Source organism: Camelus dromedarius, chromosome 4, assembly GCF_036321535.1.
Source record: "Camelus dromedarius isolate mCamDro1 chromosome 4, mCamDro1.pat, whole genome shotgun sequence".
NCBI classification, from domain to species: domain Eukaryota; kingdom Metazoa; phylum Chordata; class Mammalia; order Artiodactyla; family Camelidae; genus Camelus; species Camelus dromedarius.
In genome coordinates this window covers 48,343,401-48,363,531 of record NC_087439.1, presented here as the reverse complement: position 1 = coordinate 48,363,531, position 20,131 = coordinate 48,343,401, and the positions used below count along the sequence as shown (strand labels likewise).

At 43.8% G+C, this 20,131-nt stretch overlaps 1 protein-coding gene across 4 annotated transcripts in view; it reads left to right on the top strand.

Moving 5' to 3' along the window:
• Positions 1-20,131, top strand: part of WIPF1 (WAS/WASL interacting protein family member 1) — a 117,183-nt gene that overhangs the window by 76,982 nt on the left and 20,070 nt on the right. For 2 of the 4 annotated variants that reach the window (XM_064484917.1, XM_031451686.2), the window contains exon 2: positions 16,491-16,583. In XM_064484917.1, coding sequence (XP_064340987.1) covers positions 16,533-16,583 — 51 coding nt within the window. In that variant the 5' untranslated portion in view covers positions 16,491-16,532. Of the gene's footprint in view, positions 1-5,643; positions 5,898-16,490; positions 16,584-19,235; positions 19,526-20,131 lie in introns of those variants that run through there. The other 2 variants (XM_064484916.1, XM_064484915.1) reach the window with 2 other exon arrangements.

The window sequence follows — 20,131 nt, the reverse complement described above, 5'->3', positions numbered from 1 at the left end:
ATCTTAAATCAGCCAGGTGCACACTTTGGGGTTAGTCATGTTCAACATTCACTTCTAGTACCAATTTCCACACCCCTTAAGAATGTTTGTAGTGCCAGTGATAGAAAACCTGACCACACTAGCTTAAGCAAAATAGACAATTTATTTGCTGGTATAAGTTAAAAGTCCAGAAGTAGGGCTAGCTTCAGGTACCGATGGATCCAGCCAGCACCATCAACAGCTAGGGTTTCTTCACCCCCACTTCCCCACTTCATTGGTCTCTTTCTCAGACCCTGTGTGCTCAGAGGATGAGTGTGGCAGTTCTAGTCCCTCCATCCTCACAGGTCCAACTCCAGCCTCATCCGTCGGGAAGTGTCCTCACCTCCAGCCACAAGTTCCCTTGGTTCTGATGAGGTCACGGGCCATCGCCAAAAAAGTCTGTGGGACTGAATGAATGCAAGGCTCCCATGAGTCAGCCCTGAATCACATGCTCTTCGTGTGTCTGGAGTGAGAATGAATGCTCAGACCCGCCGGGCCTGGGAGGGGTGAGTCTCTATACAAAAACTGAAGGACATCGCAGTAAGTAGGGTCAGTAGATGCTAAGCTGCTAAAGCATAAGGAAACTTATTGCAAATGTTTCCCCTAGTAAAATTATACCCATTTATATTAACAGGACATAAAATAGTAAAAAAATTATTTTTAATTTCTCTCTTTCCAAGATTACTTTTAAATGATCAGCCTGCTGTGTTACTGCACGGATAATTTATGGGAGAGAGGGCGATTCCTTTGTTTCTGCTCTTCTAAATCATGTAATTCCCATATTTTAACACTTTGAAAGTAGAATTCCTCTTCCAATAAATGGATAAATTTAATCTGATAGTGTTTCTTTTTCCCCCTAAAAAGCTATATGAGGGACATTTTGCTATTGAAGAAGGTGTTTTGGAACTGAGAATACAGCATTCTGAAAACGTTTTTCCACCACCAGGGGAACACAACACTATATCAGGCAGTCATGGAAACACAACTTGAAAAATCAGAATTATAAGAAACACATGTTCTCACATTTTACACCTGTGGCTGCTAACAGTTCCTGTTGACTTGGGGTCACATGGGAGGGTCATTGGCTATGATGCTTCACTGCTTTTCCAAGACTGGTGAGAACAACGCTCGCTGTTGGACTGTAATCTCTGTCCACTCTTCGTTTTCTGTTTCTGTAGGTTAATATGGAGTATTCTTTACTTGACTGGTCCAGAGACTATTGATTATTGTTTTAGTCTGTCATTAAGCTGGGACTGGTCTATGTATGAATGGGGTGAGGCACACATTTAAAATTCTCTTTGACCTTGTCTTTGTTTGCCTCATGTTTTCAGTCCATTTTTCTTTGCCCTTATTATATATATGATATATATGATAATTATATTAGCATCTAAATTCTACCCTCAGCTCCTCCCCTCCATGTCACCACTTCTCCCTACCCATCTTCCTTCTGCCTCTTCTTAATGCTTATAGAAAGCAATTAAGTGAAATCCTCCTCTGAACTTAAAATGAGCCTTAAGGTTGTAATGACATTGGACCACAGAGAGGGAGACTGGGCTTCTGGCACCAGGTCTGCTGTTGCCTGCTGTGTGACACAGGCAGATCACTTAACCTCTCTGGACCCCCATCTCCTCATCTGTAATGATGGTGTGGTCTCTGATCTCTGCAGTCTCATTCATTCTTAAAATCCCTTATTCTAAGAAACTGATACTCATCTGGGAACAGCTAGGCACAGAGGAAGGGCAGAAAGGACTTTTACATCAGACACCTGCCTGTGTGGCCTCCATGGCAGAAGGTGGCTTCCAGGGCCACTCCATCAGTGATGCTTTTGGAACCCTCCCTGCCCACCTGTGATCTCTCCTTCGTCTGTCTTTTTCTGTCTTATTTCCTCTCTTTGTTTCTTCCCTTTTCTTTCCTTTCTTCTTCTTTTTTTTTTTTCTTTGAGTGAAGATAGATGTATTTAGAGAGATACATACTACATAGAGTGTAGACTGTTTCAGAAGGTGAGAGAAAGGCCACAAGGTGTAGGGGTTCGGTGCTCAGGTTCAAGTAAAAGTAGAAACATACTCCATAGACAGAGCACGAGGAGAGAGGTGGCCGTGAACCACGGTGTTGCCAGTTCTTATGGTCTTGGTAGCTTCACATGCCAGCAAGTGGGAAGACCATTTCAACTACCCTGGGAAGGAGGCTGCGATTCCCAAGAATTGGGCCACTGCCCACTCTTTGACCTCTTATGGTCAGCCTCGGAGCTGTCATGACACCTGTGGGGGTGTGATTTACCATGTTAATATTACAATGAGGGTATAATGAAGCTCAAAGTCTACCAGAAGTCAAATCTCCCACTGTCTTGAGCCTCAAGGCCTGTTAGGGGTTGAACCTTCCACCATTTTGGTGTTAATGCTGCATCATTTGTTGAATGGCTGTGCCCTGCCCCCTTCTCTCCTATCTCATACCCCTCTCAGAGATTTTACTCCCATAACTTTATGGGAGTGTGGACGGGGCGACAGTCAGTCTTCTGAAACTACTTCAGGGCTGAGTAGGGGCATTGACCCTGCCTATCAGGGAGTAAAAATCTCTGAATGCCTAATCTAGGGGCCCCAGGGGCAGGGCAGCCTTTTGTTGTTGTGTCAGAGGGCTGAGGGTGCGGGCTGGAATCCTCGCATAGCCGTCATCTGATGTGGGGCTGCTGCAATCCACTGTTTCCATTGACTTCCGATGAATCTTCTTAAAGATGAAGCACCTTTGTAACAGCAGTTCAGCTGGCCATTCAGGTTGCCAGTTACTTGCCACGTGGTCTTAATTTGAATGTCTGAGTAGTCATCTTGATGGATCTTCTCGAGTCCGAAGAGATAGAGTGATAGAGGAGAGAGTGAGAAAAGGTGGAGGGGAGAAAAGCCTTGGGCTCGGTGGGCTCCTTCACGCTAGAGAGCTGCTGATCTGTGGTGTCCTTTCCCTGGGAGATTTCCCTTTAACTTAAGCCTTCTCAAGAAGACAGCTTAAGTCTGGCCTTGGCATTCCTTATTCACTGCTTTAGGGAATTTTAAAGGAATGTTATGTTATGGGAGAATTTTTAAGAGATACTGATTTTCTTTTTCATTCAACAAATAATATATATTGAGCACACACCAGGTGTCAGACGCTGTTCTTGGTGCTGAGGCGACTGCAGGAAACAGGGTCCCATGGAGCTTGAATTCTAGTGGGGAGAGATGTACAAGTGAATAAACAAATAAATGAAGAAATGTCACGGGGTAACGTGTGCTAGGTGTACGAGAAAACAGGAGTGGGGATGGGACAGGAGGGAGGGCATTTTTGCTGACAGCTGGAGGAGGAGAAGGAACCAGGAGATGAGTGTACCAGGGGAGAAGGCTTACAAGTGTCATGGCTCAGGATGCAAATGAGCTTTGGTGCTTTGAAGGAACAGAAAGGGCTGAGAAAGTTTACCTGACATGAGGTCAGAGAGCTGAGGGGGGCGGGGTGCAGATCTGGTGGGTCCTTGTGGGCCTAGGCAGAGAGAGCTTGGTTTTTTGAAAGTGAAGTGAGAAACCATTGGAGAGTTTTAAGCAGGGAGGAACATTATCCGATTTATGTCCTGTGGTGCACAGTAGACACCTCATAAGTGTGTCCAAGGTTGATCGTGCTCACAAGATCTCATTAAAGATGAAATAGACCCAAACTCTAGACAACTGTGTCCTTGCATGTCTCACGGGCTCCAGACTGCTAAGTGACATACCCTCTTCTAGCGGAGTTTTCCCTAATGGATGGGAATAGCTGTGAACTAACTGTAGTCTGCTGAGTGTGTGTGTGTGTCTGTGTGTGTGTTTGGGGAGCCTTAGAGAATTTCAAAATAGTTCTGTAAATACATAGAGAAATCATCATACTGACCATGTTCTTTTTAGACCCAACTATAATTAGAATTCCCCAGAGTCACTCAGGCATTTACTTGGTAGTTGATCAAGTTTTCTGTTTTCCCTGGGGTTAGTGGAGGGGGAAGGAGATAATAAATGCAGGCCTTCACCTTTGTCCAGCCCCAGGCCTGCATGTATCTATTTTTGTACTGAGCATCCCACCCACGTTAGGTAAGAAGAACAAAGGCCATGCCTTCAAGCTGCACCAGGTGAAGTAGCAGGCTCACGGTTACTAAACCCTTGGAAAGGGAATACTAGGCAACTTGTGATCTTTTCATGCCTTTTTCCTCTGAACCCAGCAGAATCAGGACCCAAAGTTCAAATTTTCCAATGAAATTGGTTTCTGAAACATGCTTCTGTTTTTTATTCTTTAAACTGCTATTGTTTTCTCAGAGTTACATCCCTGACATGCATGGTGTGTGTCGCAAATAAAAGTCTGAACCTTTCAGATGGATCAAAAAAAAAATTCTGAGCATTTTCACATTTTGTATACACTTCTCAAAGTTTTGGTGTAAATATCTTTGACATACATTCCATCGCCCAGCCACCTCTTGGAGTCCTTCCATACTGAGGAATCTGACTTTCCTCCTTCTGCACTCATCTTCTGGGAGAGTTATTGTTATCCCATTAAGTATGGAGGAGAGAAACAAAACATTGGCATAGAAAGCTCTGATCTTCAGCTGATGTGAGCTGTGCAGGCATATCTCAGAGATATGGTGGATTCAGTTCTAGGTTACCGCAGTAAACTGAACATCGCCATAAAGCGAGTCACGTGACTTTGGTTTCCCAGTGCATATGAAAGTTATGCTTACACTATTCTGTGGTCTGTTAAGTGTGCAGCTGCATCATGTCTAAAGAAACAATGTACGTACCTTAGTTTAAAACTACTTTATTGCCATTGTAAATGAACTATACCTGAATTAAAAAAAAGTTTTATTGCTAAAAAGTGGTAACCATCATCTGAGCCTTCAGCGAGTCATAGTAGTATCCTCAGAAGTCAGTGACTGCAGATTACCGTAACAAATATAATAATAAAGAAAGAGTTTGAAATATTGTGAGAGTTATCAAAACGTGACACAGAGACACAGGTGAGCAAATGCTGTTGAAAAAATGGTGCTGATTGGCTTGCTCAACTCAGGGTTGCCACAGATCTTCAATTTGTAAAAAAAAAAAAAAAAGAAAGAAAGAAAGAAAGAAAGGAAAGCAGTATCTGTGAAGCACACCCAAGCGAAGCACAGTAAAACGAGAGGGCTGCCTCCACATCCTTTATCTTGACTTGGGCACCAGAGTCATATCTCAAGACTCATTTGCCTTCATACACCCGACCAGCTCCCTTCTCCTGCGTTTACAACTCACTCCGTACACACTTGAATACTCTGCAGCTGAGGAAGAATCATTTACCTTAATTATTAGTGTAGTTTAGAGCTTTTCATGCTTGAGTGACTCTTTTCCTTAATCTAAATGTTATCATCAGTATTGAGGGGCATACTTTAAAACAGAATTTTCCTGAAGGAATCTCAGGTCCTTTGAACAATCATTTGTGAAGGTGTCTCGAATAAAGTTGGGCTGTTAACTAGATGGAGGTGCAGATCTCTCCTTGTCACTGTGCCAAACAGGTATGTGACACCTGGTGGGAAGGAGAAACGTTTAATTTTTAAAATTTAGGGGTTTTTTTCTTGCTTGCTTCTTAAGTAAAACCAATCCAGCTTCTTCTTCTGCAGAAAAGGCGGAAGGAACAAGCAACAAATTAATCAGACAGGAAGCGAATAACCGCAGAAGGACGTCTGCCTCTGACATTGCCTCTGACTCAGTATGTCACATTTAACAAGAGGCCAGAGCTTGTCCAAAATGGCTGCCCCAAAACGACCCCACATTTGCGTTAGAAGATGATGTCTTTTTCAGGGACAGTTTTCTCTCTTGTATCTCGCTTGCTCCCTGTCTGCCTGTGTCTCTGATCATGCCTTCCTGCTATTAACGGTAAGAAAAATTATATTCAAACTGAATGTATTTCCTTTATCAGCTAGAGGGAAGGACAGAATGGCTTTTAATGGATCCTTGTCTGTTGAGATAAAGCTGTTTAATTGTTCAGGGGAGGACCGTAGGTTGAGTCCTGGAGCACACGGTGCTAGTTTCACCACTGTGGTGATTGTGGGTGATTTGTGGGTAACTTGTGTTTTGAACCAAAATGTAGCAAGATTTTCGGTAAGAGTTTTTCTTGACCACTGGACATGTTTGGGTCCACAGGAGTTTTTTCCCTCCCAGTTTTTGGGGGTTTATGTCAGTGATGGTATCCTTTCAGTGGATGGAGCAGTTGTCCACATGACTGCCTTTGTATGGGCGCTTCGGCCACCAACAGTAAGTGCTTTGAAAGCAAAAGGAGTCACTGGAAACATCAAAGGAAAGTACCGTGGAACTAAGCTCTTGTCAGCCTGTTGCTGCAGACATGTTATTTAAGTTAAAATCCCAAACCATTTCTAAGCATAGTCTTTTAGGAAAAAGACCACGTGTCTTTTAAAATCATTCCATTCAACATTCCAAACAGTGCAGAGCACAACTACTATTGCTGATCAAAGTCTGCAGCGTTCATTATAACTATTTACATTTAGTATAATTAATATTTCAACATAAAATATTGTAATTTTCATATTTCAAGCCATGTACACAGAGATCTCCAGAGCAGGATTAAGGGAACAGTTTTGTATCCAAAAAAAAAATGTTGTTTTTGGGGGGGGTCATGTATAAAAAAGCAACTTGACTTATATTCCTTTTACCCCCTGGAGAAATATAAAATAAAGCTTTGAAAGATTAAGAGGGCACATATGACTTTGGTCAATAAGCGAAAGTTCTTTTAAAATAATTCTGTGGCATAGCTAGCATCTACAGTAGACAAGTGGTAAAATGAGGAAAAGGCTGCAGGAAGATTCTAGCTAAGAAAAATAGGACAGCTTGGTAGAGAGAAAGATAGGTGGAAAAGCAGGAGAAGGAGTAAGACGGGATAATGAGAGAGGAAGATGAGAAGCCTGAAAAGGATTTTGAGGTTGATTAGTGTGGAAGCCATACCCTTACTATTCACCAGGATTGTGGGTCTAAGTATTATGCGTTAACTTCACAAAGTTATGTTGCGTCTGAACTGGAACATCATCTAGTCAAAATTCTCCCTTCTATAGTTTAAAGAGGCTACATGATTTATCTAAAACCACAGTCAGGTTTTCTAATGCTCTTTGAAAAGTTCATTCACTGGTTAATTGTTCACAGCTCTTCAGTTACTCTAATAGGGAAACTTTTAAGGATTACACATACTCTGGATGAACTGCAACTTTCAGAGAACTCCCCATGGTGAAGAATTTCCCCTGGGGTCCAGCAGCAGTTTCACTCTGATCATTGAAGACATTACATTCTAGATCTGCCCTAGAGGCTGGAAGTTCCCGCAACCTAAGCTAACATGTAAGAGGAAGTGAGCTACCTAATTCCTGGACCTTTCAAGTTTTATGTTCTTTTGAAATTTGTTTAACATTTCATAAACACGTCATTTACCTTGGGAGTTTCTGGCTTTTTAAATTGTGATGCATTCCTACTTTAAGGTCTGACTCATTTAAAAAAAAATTATTGAAGTGTAGTTGATTTACAATGTTAGTTTCAGATGTACAGCAAAGTGATTCAGTTACACATACATAAATACTTTTTTCTTTTCAGATTGTTTCCCATTATATGTTATTACAAGGAATTGAATATAGTTAAGGTTTAGCTCATTTTTGTTTGTCCAAATTGTTGTACATTTACTTCCTGTTGAAAAGAGCGTTTCCTCTGGACTAGCATAAATAACCTCTGTCAATACTTTGCAACCCTCAGTCCTGAAAATTAAAACTGGAAAAAAAATACTGGAATAATGAATGCCTTAATTAATATTCTTTTCCGAGAAATTTAAAATGTACTCTATACACACCTCCCTTCACCATTCATTTGTAATGCAGAAGTCTGCAAGGGTGTGCACATGTGGGCTAGGGTTTAATTCAGTTTGCGGTTTCTCTTTCTCATGGTTGAATAGAGGAAAAGACAGTATCATTTATAGAGCATTCACTATATGTGAGGCTCTTTACTTTTGCTTATTTTATTTTTTTTAAATGGCTAATACTCATTTAGCACTTGCCTCATTTACCTCTTAAATAACCCTATTGAATAGGTACCATTCTCCCCATTTATTGTGGGAAGTGGACCTAGAGAGGTCAAGCAGTTTGCCCAAGGCCACTAACAATAAAATGTAATCTCAAGAGCTTTTTTCTATGTGTGGTTTAGAGGCCAGGAGATGCCCTTTTCCAGTCCTGAGACTCTGAGATTGTGCAAATGCTTTGTTTTAAATGTCACAACAACAGCAAATATCTTTAAGTGAATAATCTCAAGTAAGACCAGTTCCTAAGTCTTTTGACCTTTTCAGACGTGAATTTGGTGACATGCCTGCTTTTATTTCATTGAAAAGCTACACTTTCAATGATTAAATGAATAAAATATGTTGAGTATGTTGACATACATGCTGTGAGTGTGTGTGTGTGTGTGTGTGTGTGTGTGTGTGTATTTAGTGGGGAACGGGGAGGGGCAGATCTTAATCCTGTAGTAAAACTAAATGTGGTGCTGAGGATTTCAGGAAACTTTAGCCTTGAGATTTGAGCCCCTGAAAGAGAATACCTATTAGAGATGGGAAGTCATGGGAGGAAAACCAGTACTTTTCAGTTAAGTGGGTAAAGTAGAAAAGAGTTCCCTTCCCTTTCCTGCAGTTAAACATGGACAGGTAGTTGGGTCATTCAGCTAAACTTTATTTTCTCACTTTTAAGAGGGTTTAGATGTCTATGAATCTGCACTAATTTTTCAATTAAACATGTATGACAGTGTATTAAAAAAATAACTTCACTTCATAGCAACCTTTATTTCCCCAGCCGTTACTCTTACAGTAAAATTGAGTTTGTGTCCAAGCTCCCAGCTAATTGTAATGACATCGTAGATGCTTCAAAATGTCTTCTCTGAAAAATGCCTTCCCCCAATCCCCAGTTTTCCAACTCCTTACCTAAAAGAACAGCAGAGACATTAACCCTTACCACTGAGAAGAGAGCTGTTAGGCAGAATTCACTTAAGCTAGCGCCATAAATGATGATGGACTGAGAGAAGAGCAAGCACGTTTTGAGAAGTGAGGGGCCCTGTGTGTAGCCAGCCTTGTGTTTCACATGCAGCTCAGACTGAGAATAACAGTGATAATGCACGAGGTGAGGCTGCTGCTTTGCTTATAAAAGAAAGCTTGTTTCTCTCCTCTACCTTTGGATTGAGCAGTGTTTTCTGTTTCTTCTTTTGTACGGACGGCCTCATTGCCTGCAGCGCTCTGAGCTCAGACCTGAGGAGAGGAAGAGCCACAATAATAGAAGCAAACTTTATGCAAAGCTATTAAAAGTTTCTAAAATGGCCAAACGACGTTTTGGGCTTGGGGGTGGGGCAGGCAGCTTTTGCACCATGACTGGTGTCATAAAATAGAAACTACTGGCAACTGCAGCTGTGAAAAGATTGTGCTAAAGAAACAGGATGGCTGTGGTTTGCTGTGCGCATCAATTTTCCTGTTGAGCATTTTTACAGGAAGTTGAAGAACAAAGCCAACTTCATCTTAATTAGTTGTAATGGTTTTCAGATCTTGAACACATTCAACTAAGTTTGCCTCATGGAGGAGCCTGTAAAGAATAGCACCAAAAATAATCACGCACAGGAATCCCCAAACTACAGACCGTAGCCGCAATTTGAGCTTTTGCTGAATGATTTTATTTTTATAGTGTAACCTGGACTGGATTCATTACCTTTGTAATGAATGCCTTTGCCTTTGCAATTTTTTTTTGATTGCTCACTATGAATTTAAGGGCCTTTTCTTATTAAAGCACTGTTGAGTTATATGTACGATAAATTTCCTTCTGTTAATATTTATTGGTCAAACAATTCTGCCTGTGTGTACATATATATACAGAGAGACAGGTGTGCGTATGTGTATAAAAGCTGGAAAGATACACATCAAAATGTTAACAAGAATATCTCTGGGTATTAATCGACCCCTTTTCAATTAAATTTAATTATTATCAAATGCTTCCTTCAGTGGTTAAATACAATCATGTTTTATTTTCATCTTTGTATTTTTGTATTGTCTATTGTTTTCTAAACAAATGTTTGCTACTTTTGGAAGCAGAAAAAAAAATCTCAAAAAAATCCAACCTGAAGAAGCCAAGAGCACACAAGAAATACATACATGAACATGAGTTAAGAACATTATATAGAGAGTAAAATATCAATCAATGTAAATAAAAATAAGATGCAGAACAGAAAGTAATGAGGGCAAGAGAGCATCCAGACCTTTGGATCTTTTCAGTTGTATTATTTCTGTTATACCCACTCCTTGTCCCCCACAGACCCCCGCCACACACAGAGCAAATGAATTCAACCTTTTTGAAAAAAAGTTTACTCTTCTCCCATTCATTTTAGGTAAAGTAGTATTTAAGAGTGACTTTTGGCAAGATTTTTATAGCAAAATCCTTTATATCGTTGAATAGTCCAAAATGGTGATAAAACATAACTAGATAAACCTGCTTCTTGTCGTCCCTACTAGAACTTGACTGATTCACTCCCCTCCCTCCTCACGATTAGAGGCAGGCCTTCTGAGGATTATCAGATGTTTTCACTGGACAGTGCTGGAAATCTCTCCCCTCTTCGTGTCATTCTGTAGTGTGGGCCTCACACAGCATAAACGAGAATGAATTTTGAATTGGCTCTAAGAAACAGTTTATTTAAATAACTCACCAGTTCTCTTGATCCTAAAGAGGTGGATCATTTTACATTCAGAGATAATTCTGCTTTCTTAGATGAGCACATTGAAGAAGAGAGCATACGTTTCCTAGGGCAGTGCTGGACTGAACTGTGGGCTTTGGTTAAGTGTCTAGTTGCCTGTGCTGTTAGGGAGATTTGTCCATTGTAGGGTGGGGAGAAACTCTCTCTTTCTCACAAGGTGTCCCTCATAACGAATATTACACATTTAGCCAGTGGCTCAGGACCACGAGCTTCCCTGGTTGGTCTCTGGTCAGTGTGCGATGCTGTCCACTGTGAGTTTAAACCATCATGCTGACCTAGTAGAACTATAGAAAAACCATCAAAGTCACCCATCCCTCTCACAGAACTAGGAAACTCTACAATTTCTAAGTATTGATGTATATTGTGTGTATATATGTACGTATGTGTATGTGTCGGAGACAAAGAAGAGCCAATTAGTGGATTTTTTTAAGTCATTTATGCAAAATATTCTACTCTGTTCTCTTAATCCAGAGAATCAATTCCTTTATAAAAGGTTTCTTGGTAGATCCCTCCCCTCACTTCAACAGTTTTCACCTAAAATTTGTTGAGTTTTTAGTGACTCAGTTATTAAGTAAAACTTTGGTAATCACTCACATACCCTAGGGTTCAAATTGATTTTTAATTTCTTCAGTGTCTGACCATCCAGAGATAGCTTGGGTGAGAAATCAATTGATGGCTATTTCAGCCAAAAGCCATTAACTTGTAATTTCCACAATGGATAACAGACATGAGAGACAACATGTATTACCTGTTTGCTGGGGCTGCCTTAACAAAGTACCTCGGGCTGGGAGGCTCGAGCAGCAGAGTGTCTCTGGAGCCTGGACGTCCAAGACCACGGTGTGGGCAGGTTTGGTTTCTCCCAAGGCCTCTCTTTTTCGCTTACGGACCGCCGCCTTCTTCCGGGTCCTCACGCAGCCTTTTCTTCATGCCTGTGCATCCTGCTGTCTCTCACAAGGACCCTGTCTACTGGATTAGGGCCCCACCCTAATGGCCTCACTTTAACTTAATCACATCTTTAAAGGCCGCATTCTGAGGTCATATGAGTTAGAGCTTCAACATATAAATTCAACCCATAACACTTTGTGTGAAGACAAAAAACCTATTCCCATCCGTGTGGTTTTCTTTGTGCATGTAAAACTCAGCACACAAGGTGAACATTTTAGTATAGTCTGGCTTTTCTCTCTGTGATGAAAGTTATTTAAAAAGTGAAATGATTCTCTAAAATAAGTTAATTCTCAAGAGTGTATATTGTTAGAGGTGCGGTGCCTGGGGTGGGGCAGGGTGGGAGGGCAGGGATCAGAAAATGGGCAGGGCTGTGATCCTCCAGCTTCAGGGAGCCTGAGTCCCGTGCAGGAGGTGACAGCCCACACTTTGGGAGCCCCTGCCCTAGTCATCCTTTCCCTTCTTCTAGGCCCCTCCCGCCCAGGTACAGAGCTGCCTCCTCTGCTGCTCCCTCTCCCAAGGGAAGCACTGAGGGCAGGAGGCCAAACCCTCGGGCTGCCTCACTCGGTCAGAGGCAGCTCCGCCCACACAGGACTCTGGGCAAAGCCAGGGCCTCAGCTCAGTCGCTGGGCCTGGGCCGGGTGGCCCACTGTTGGCTGCTCCAGTGGCACTCCCACCAGCAGGACCCATGCTCGCCTCAGGGACCACAGCTCTGGACCTGTCTGTTGATGGCTTACCCTACCCGGCCCTGCTGCACCGTTTCTTTTCATCCTCCCTGCACCCCCACTTAACAGATGGGAAAGAGGGTGCTCAGAGAGCTTAGTCTTATCTTAGGTTATTGGGTAGCAGAACAGAGGTTCAAAATCACATTCTCCTGACTCAGGTCTCATGTCCCCACAGGGATTCTAACCTCTTTTGTTCGCCACACTGGTGTCTAATGAGACCCAAAGGACTCCTCCTCTAACTGTGGTTAAATGCATAAAGCAAAATGCAGGATTACCAGGGAAGCTATTTAAAGTGACATCAGTACAGGATGGAGCAGCAGATCTGAACATTGCCACAGTTTCAAAAGAGATTCTGCAGCAATTAGAATATGTGAGAACACGATGGGAAAGTAGCATGCAGGAAACTGCTGGTGAAAAGGTTTCAGGTGTGACTTGTGCCTACATTCATAATTGAAGGAAATGCTAGATTGTAGTTAAGAGTTTAAGGGAAATAAAAAGTCCTTTTTTTCCTCCAAGTTAATGAAGCCCTGAGCTCTGTCCACAGGCCCTGTGGACGTGCAGGTCCGAGTCAGGGAGGCCTGGTCCGTCAGCATCTCTGGAGGCCCTTCAGGAAGGCTCGGTCCTGCTTCTGACACAGGCCATCACCTCCAGGAGACAGGGGAGCCCCAGCTCTCCCAGGGCCTTGGGCTGTACTTCCCTGGCGAAGTCAGGAAGGCAGGCACCCAGACCTAAAGCTAGCGAGCCCCTCTGATGTAGGACTGATTATTTACCCAGGCCTCGGAAGGCACAGGGCTGATGCTGGGAGCCCTTCCAGTGGCCGGCACGTGGCTTGTTTGTGGGATACCTCACTCTTTCCCTCCCACACACTTAGTGAGAACCCTGCTTTGTGCCAGGTCTTGGGGAGACCTGGTGAGTTCACCGTCTGGTGGGAAGACAGCCAAGAAGGGGGCCTGGTGGGGGCCTGGCCTGGGGAACATGAGATTGGTCTTCTTTGACCCGTGGGGCAGGGTTGGAGTCTGGGGTTTCTCACAAACTTCCTCGAAGCCCTAGCCTGGACAAGTCCAGACCAGCAGCTGTTCCGCTAGCAAGGAGCCAAGAGGCTGTCGAAGCCTCTGGATCACCTTTCAGCATGGAGGTGGGGGTGGGAGTAGTTTATCTGGAGGAGAGTGAGAAGGGGGCAGGGGAGCAGCAGCAGAGGAGAGAAAGGAGAACTTAGCCTCGGGAAGGCGAGGGCACTCATGCGCTCATCCTCTCCCTGTTGTTTATCTGAGGAAGGCCCAGCCTTTGTGGTCCGGAGGTTTGTTTGTAAGTCCATGGATGCCCAGAGAGGACCGAAATAGCAACAGCTGAACACTGTAAAGTAGTTAAAGAGGACTTGTGGAGTGACAGTCCTCCCAAAGCATCCCTGTTCCATTAGCTTGGCCCCAAAAGTGTACAGGACAGTTCAGTTTAATGTTTGCAACCAGAGACTGACTTATGAGAACCAAACCCAAAACAGGTTCCTCGCAGTTGATTAGAATCCACTCCTTCCTCAGTATTAGGACAGCAGGATGGCAGGTTAGTTGGTGAGCCTAAAATCCGACACAGTGAATCAGAGCGTTAAAGGAACCTTCTGTCCACCAAGCACGTGGATGATCTGTCCTGTAGAGCGTGTCCCTCGGGCTCTGGGCGGACCCGGCCACCCTCTTCCTAGGTAAGCCCCGTCCTCCAGCTCTCTTCACACCATTGCTGTGGCTGCAGCATCTTTGACAGTTGGGCCTGAATCTGGTTTCCGACCCCGTCCTTTCTCCTGGTGCTAGGACGCAACTCCGAGCCCCCTGAAGGTACCCCTGCAGCTGGTGCACCGCCTTCATAGGCCTCCAGACACAGGCCCCCAGCCCTGCTTGCACTGTTCACACGGCCCACGGGCAACTGATTGGTGTCACGCAGAAAAGAGCCATGTCAGGAACACATCTTAAAAGAGTGTCTCTCTGAGACAGGCTCTTACTGAAAACCAATTCTGACCTAGTTTACAGGTGAACTGCAGTACTAGTTAGCCCTTAATCTGCTTAGAAATGCTTATCTAAAAAGAGCAGGAATCAAAAGGACTTGATGTGAATGACCCTCACAGGTCTCTGGGTGAGTTATTAATTTTTCTGCATCCCAGTGTCCTCTGTAAAATGAGTGGAATCATTGCTAGTTTGCAGTGTCATCGTAAGCGTTAGAGACGACGGAAAGAAAGCACCGTTTATTATCTAACTTACTGTCAATAAATGAGAGCAGCTGTTGCTACTCTTGAGTTTTCCAAATTTCATTTTCTAGAACGGCACTCGGAACAGAACTGTTCCAGACTGTCCTAATTCCTGTCTTCCAGAAGCTTTGATGAGTCTGGCCATGTCCTCTTAGCGTCTCCATTCCATTTCTGTTCACAGAAGCCCAGCCATCCAGCAAAACTTTAGTAGAAAGTACAGCTGACCCCTGAACAACATGGGGGTTAGGGGTGCTGACCCTCCGCACACAGTCAGCCCTCTGTACTGCGGGACCCCTCTATCCCGCTCCGCATCCCCGGATTCAACCAACCATGGACAGTGTAGTACTGTAATATTTACTGTTGAAAAAACATCACATCTAAGTGGACTCGTGCAATTCAAACCCGTTGTTCAAGGGTCAGTTGTATGTGTTTCAAGGTGTAAGTTTTCCACATTAACTTTTAGTGGTTGAACTAAATTAATACTTTGAATTCTAAGAAATTATTTTTTATAATTAAGAGACTATTGAAAATTAAAGATAATTCTACTGTTTGAAATTCAGGACACAAGTTCCATAGAAACAGTGTTTTTCAGGTGGTCAGTGTCCCAGGCTGCTCACTTGGTTTAAGGCTCAGACTACAACCAGGCTTCTCAGACCTTGGTGCATGTGTATCTCCCAGGGGTCTTGTTAAAACGCTGAAAGGAATTCAGTGTGGGCAGAGGGGCTGAGATTTGACATTTCTAACAGCCATGGATGATGCCCACTGCTGATCCAAGACCACTGCTGATCCAGGAGTAGCGAGGTCTGGGTGGGAGAAGCTTGGAGACTTAGGGGTGAGAAAGAGGGTGGGGGCTGGGCCCTGGGGCTTCTGCTGAGACCCAGGGATGGGACTCCAAGGATTAGGGGAAGAGAGATGGCGTTTGTGGCTGACATAACTCCTGGGGCACATCTTCACCATCGTTTCTTCAGCCCCTGATGTTTGCCAGGCTGCCCCCTTCTCCGCTGCTGCCCACTAGGGCTTCCCTGTGCTCTCCCACAGCCGCAGAGTCCAGCCCCCACTTTGTCCCCAGAGCAGTCACCCTCTGCAGAAAGCCTTCCTAAGGAAGCCTGCTTCTGGCAAAGAGCCCAGAGTCAGAAGTTTGATTCCACCTCATCTTTTTTTCCCATTTGGATCTTGTAAGGAAATGCCAAGTAGCACAAAGGTAGGAATCCAGCCTCCTTGGCCGTCTTACCTGCCTCACCTTATCCCTGTCTCCTTTCCCTGGAGGACTGTAAGGTGAGGGCAAGAACAGGGGATTCATCTTTGCATTCCTCTGGTGCTATGGGACTCAAATGGATGTCTGTTGGGGATCTCTGACCAACAAGTACAGCAGCAGACGTGGAGTGGGCGGGACTGGGAGAGCGAGAAAGGATCCAGTTGCAGAGATGAGTGAGGCAGAGCTGCCACTTGAACATGGGACTTGGCCGGGACCCATTTCTAGCAGTTTCCTGATAACCTCCCAGCTTTCTCAGGCCATGGGGCAGGGTCCTTCCCCTGACCCGCTTTGGCGGGTGGTAGAATTGAGCGGTGTGAAGTGCTGGATTTTGCTTCCAGTATCTCCAGGCAATGTGGCTGAGAAGCCTCCCCTGCATGGGTCCTTCAAGAACAGTAACATCTTAGCCATGTTGTGAAGGAATTCCACTCTTATAAAAGTGGGTCCATGTGAATAGCTGTCACTTTGATGGGAAAAGAGAAGGAAAGATCAGGACAGAGTATTACTAAAGGGTCTAGTCCATGACCGTGTTTTGTTTCTTTGTTTTGTTTTTATAGATTTATCAGCCAGACTGTTGAAAGCCTAACTAAGTGCCCAGGATGCCCGTCCCGCCCCCTCCAGCGCCCCCGCCGCCGCCCACGTTTGCTCTGGTGAGTGGCTCTCGCTGTCCATGATCCATGCATGAAGCAAGCCCAACCACCTCGAACCCAGAACACCTGTTTGTGTTCAGTGTGTTTGCATTGTGGCTTAAACGTGATATGGCAAGGTTTCCAGGTGCTGGAGTAAGATACAACACAAAAACATTTTGTAGTCTAAGGTCTTGTGTGACACAGAGAACACACATGGGATGTGGATTAACTAGGTTTCCTCCGCCGAGTCCATCCAGGGAGACATGTCGTGTTCATTCAAACGTGCTGGCCCAACACAGGCTCACAGGAGCATTTCTGCCCAGCCTGCACTGTTGTCATTCAAAGGGACTCAGCTTCTAGCCTTTAACTTCTGGGCAGGATAGTCCAAAAACCCAAGTCTCTCTGTCTGAAAATGCAGCCATTAAAGTGTCCTCCAGACTCTCTCCTGTTTTTTCCCCCTCTGCCTTTCCCCCCATTTCTTCCCACTCTATGTTGTTGACAGCTATCCCCCGCCTCCCACCCCCACCTCTCCCACATACTTACTTCCCCCTTTTAATTTGTCCATGTCTACTTTCTGAAGGAATTTCTTCTCTTGGCTCATCCTGGCTCCCTGATAGACCTGTCCTCAGAAGTTTAGTGCACCCCCTTCCAGGAAACTGGCAGCCCTCCATATGGTGGTACAGAAAAGCTCCCAGGCACACCCCAATGCAAAGCCCACCCCAACCCCCTCAGCATGTGAAGCCTTCGCTGCTAAGGAGCCTCCCAGTGATGGGCCCTTCACTTTTCGCTTGGGGAACCTGAAGCTCAGAGAGGAAAAGTCTGGCCTGGGCTTCTATGGGACACATTTATACAGCCCATCTAAGGTTGGACCTGGGTGGAAGAACAGACCACTGATTAGCTCATTGCTCTTCAAAGTGTGATCTTCCAAGTCCTGGTTAGAGATAAGTATGGAAATTTAGAGTAAGCACTTAGAAACACAGCAATCTGATAGTGGTGTTACATCTGTTGTTTCGAAGATTGTATCTTGTGTGTCTTTTTTAAACTAACTCATTTTTCTAATCATTGTTATTTTACAAAATATTGGTCCATAATGGATAGGAAATTTTTTTCTTAGAAATTGGTCCTTCACTTAGATAAGTTTGAAAAGCTCAGATCTGGCTAATGTAGAATTAGTTTATATTTCCCCAAAAGTATAGGTTGTGTACCACTGCTGGGTGGCACATACCTTGATTTTTTTTAATTTTAATGCTCATGTGTTTAATGTATATTCTAAAAGTGATAACACACCCAGGGTTTAATAGCGAGTTAATTTTAAAGAAAATATTCACTGAGAAATAGTGTAGTAAATAATATAGTGAACTGACCTAATGAAAAATATTAAATAATAACACAGGTAGCACGAGAAGATGATAAAAACCATGAAAATTATACCAGAATGATTGAAGTTTGGGAAACCCTGGCTTATCCTATCAACTCATTTCTGTCCATTATTATCTGACTAAAAGCAAGACCCTAGAGACATAGGAGACAGAGGTGAGGAAAGGGGAAGGAGGTTGGTGGCCACCAAGGGACACCATCCAGTGGAACAGCCCAGCTAAGGGTACTGGCCACGTGAGAGAAGTCAGCACCCAGCGGGGGTCAGATGTCAAAATAAATTTTGAGGCGGAACAGGAGGCCAGGGACAGTTGCTGACCTCAAACCATTAAGAGAACCAATATGGACAGGTCACTTAACCTTGCTGGGCTTCAGGGTTTTTTGTCCTTAAAATGAAGACAATAGGTAATTTGAAAAGCTCTTTCCAAGATGCCCATGGCATGTTAAGTTATAAAAACAAGTTTTAGAGCAGTAGAGGAGGGCCCCATTAGCAAAAGCCAACTGTATATGCAAAGAGCCTTTCTGGAACTGACTACCAGGGGGCTCTTAAGGGGCTTGTTTCAGAGAGGGGTTGAGGCCAGTGGGGAAGGGGCATTTTATGTATTAAGTTTTTCAACTGAGATATAATTGACATATAACATTTTGTAAGTTTAAGGTGTATAGCATCCTGATTTGATACATTTATATATTACAATATAATTACCACCATAGTTTTAGCTAACACCTCTGTCACATCACATAACGATCATTTCTTTTTGTGAGATTAGTTAAGTTCTGGTCTCTCAACAACTTTGAAGTGTATAATAAAACATTGTTAACTATAGTCACTATGCTGGTCATTGGATCTCCAGAACTTACTCATCTTTTAGTTGCAGATCTGTACTCTTTAACCACATCTGCCCAATTCGGGGAAGGGGCATTCGAGACCTCACATTTGTCCTTCTGCCAGGTTATAGGGGAGGCCCTGGAGTCAGACTGCCAGGCCTTGAATCTGAGCTCCTCATCTCCGTAGCTGGGTGACTGGGGTGATGATTTAACTTCTCTGTGCCTTAGTTTCCTTGGCTCTAAAATGGAAATAATAACTCAGGGTTGATGAGGACTAAATGAATTAATGTACATAAAATGCTGAAAATGGTGCCTGACCATAGCAAAAGCTGTCTGAATGTTAGCTGCTGTGGTGGTGAGCAAGTACTAGCTTATAATTTAATTATTTTAAGACCCTTTCAGCTTAATACACACGGATTCTGTGCAGCCTCCTTCCGGGTTTTTCTTAGCTTTCCCTCTGCCTCTAATGAATAGCTGGGCCAAGTATCCAGTTGAGCCTGCCCAGGTTTGCTCGCTGTGGCCCTCACCAGCACCTCTGAAATCAGAAGGGCTTTCAGAAGGGCCAGGCCAGCCTAGAAGGACTCTCATGTCTACCAGAAGCACCTCTGGGCTTGGGGAAGACGACTCTCCCTGGGACTGGGCCAGACAAGCCGGTTTCCAGTGCGACAGACGCAGGCATGCGCCTACTTCCAAGTCCAGCTGCCAGGCTCCTAGTGTCCCCACTCCCCGAAGTAACTCTGAAGAAACAAGATTCCAACTGCACAGTAAGGCTCTTTCTCAGGAATTCTGAAATTATAGAAAATACTCAGAGATTTGAAAGCATTACTTTTGTCCACTGTGCAGTCTCTGTGGGCTAAACTTTCAAAAGGATTAAACATCAGAAACACCTCAGACCAGAGGGAGTGAAAGGAGTTTGGAGGATAATGGAAATGTTGTATATCTTGATTGTGGTGGTGGCTGCACGACTGTATACGTTTGTCAAAACTCATCAGACTATACACTAAAAGGGTGATTTTACTATATGTAAATTATACTTTGAATTGGCCTTAAAGTAAAAAGAAAAAAATCTTTGGCAACGTAAGCAGAGGGAATTATTTTCTAAAATTTTGGTGGATTTAAAAAAATACAGCCAACCCTTTTTGCTAAAGATAGTTTTCGTCTTGCACCAGATTAGCTCCAAAAGACAGGAAAGAGAAGCTGTTCTCTAGAGAACATTCTAGAGAGTGAAGTCTCGTAGTATTCTGCAGATTCCTCTCAGACTTACAATTCCCTTCTCGTTTCTAGCCATCCAACCCTGGCTTTTTCAGTTACAGCCAGATTGTGGTCTGAATTTTCGGTGACTTTTATCAGGGACTGACTCCTCCTGCATT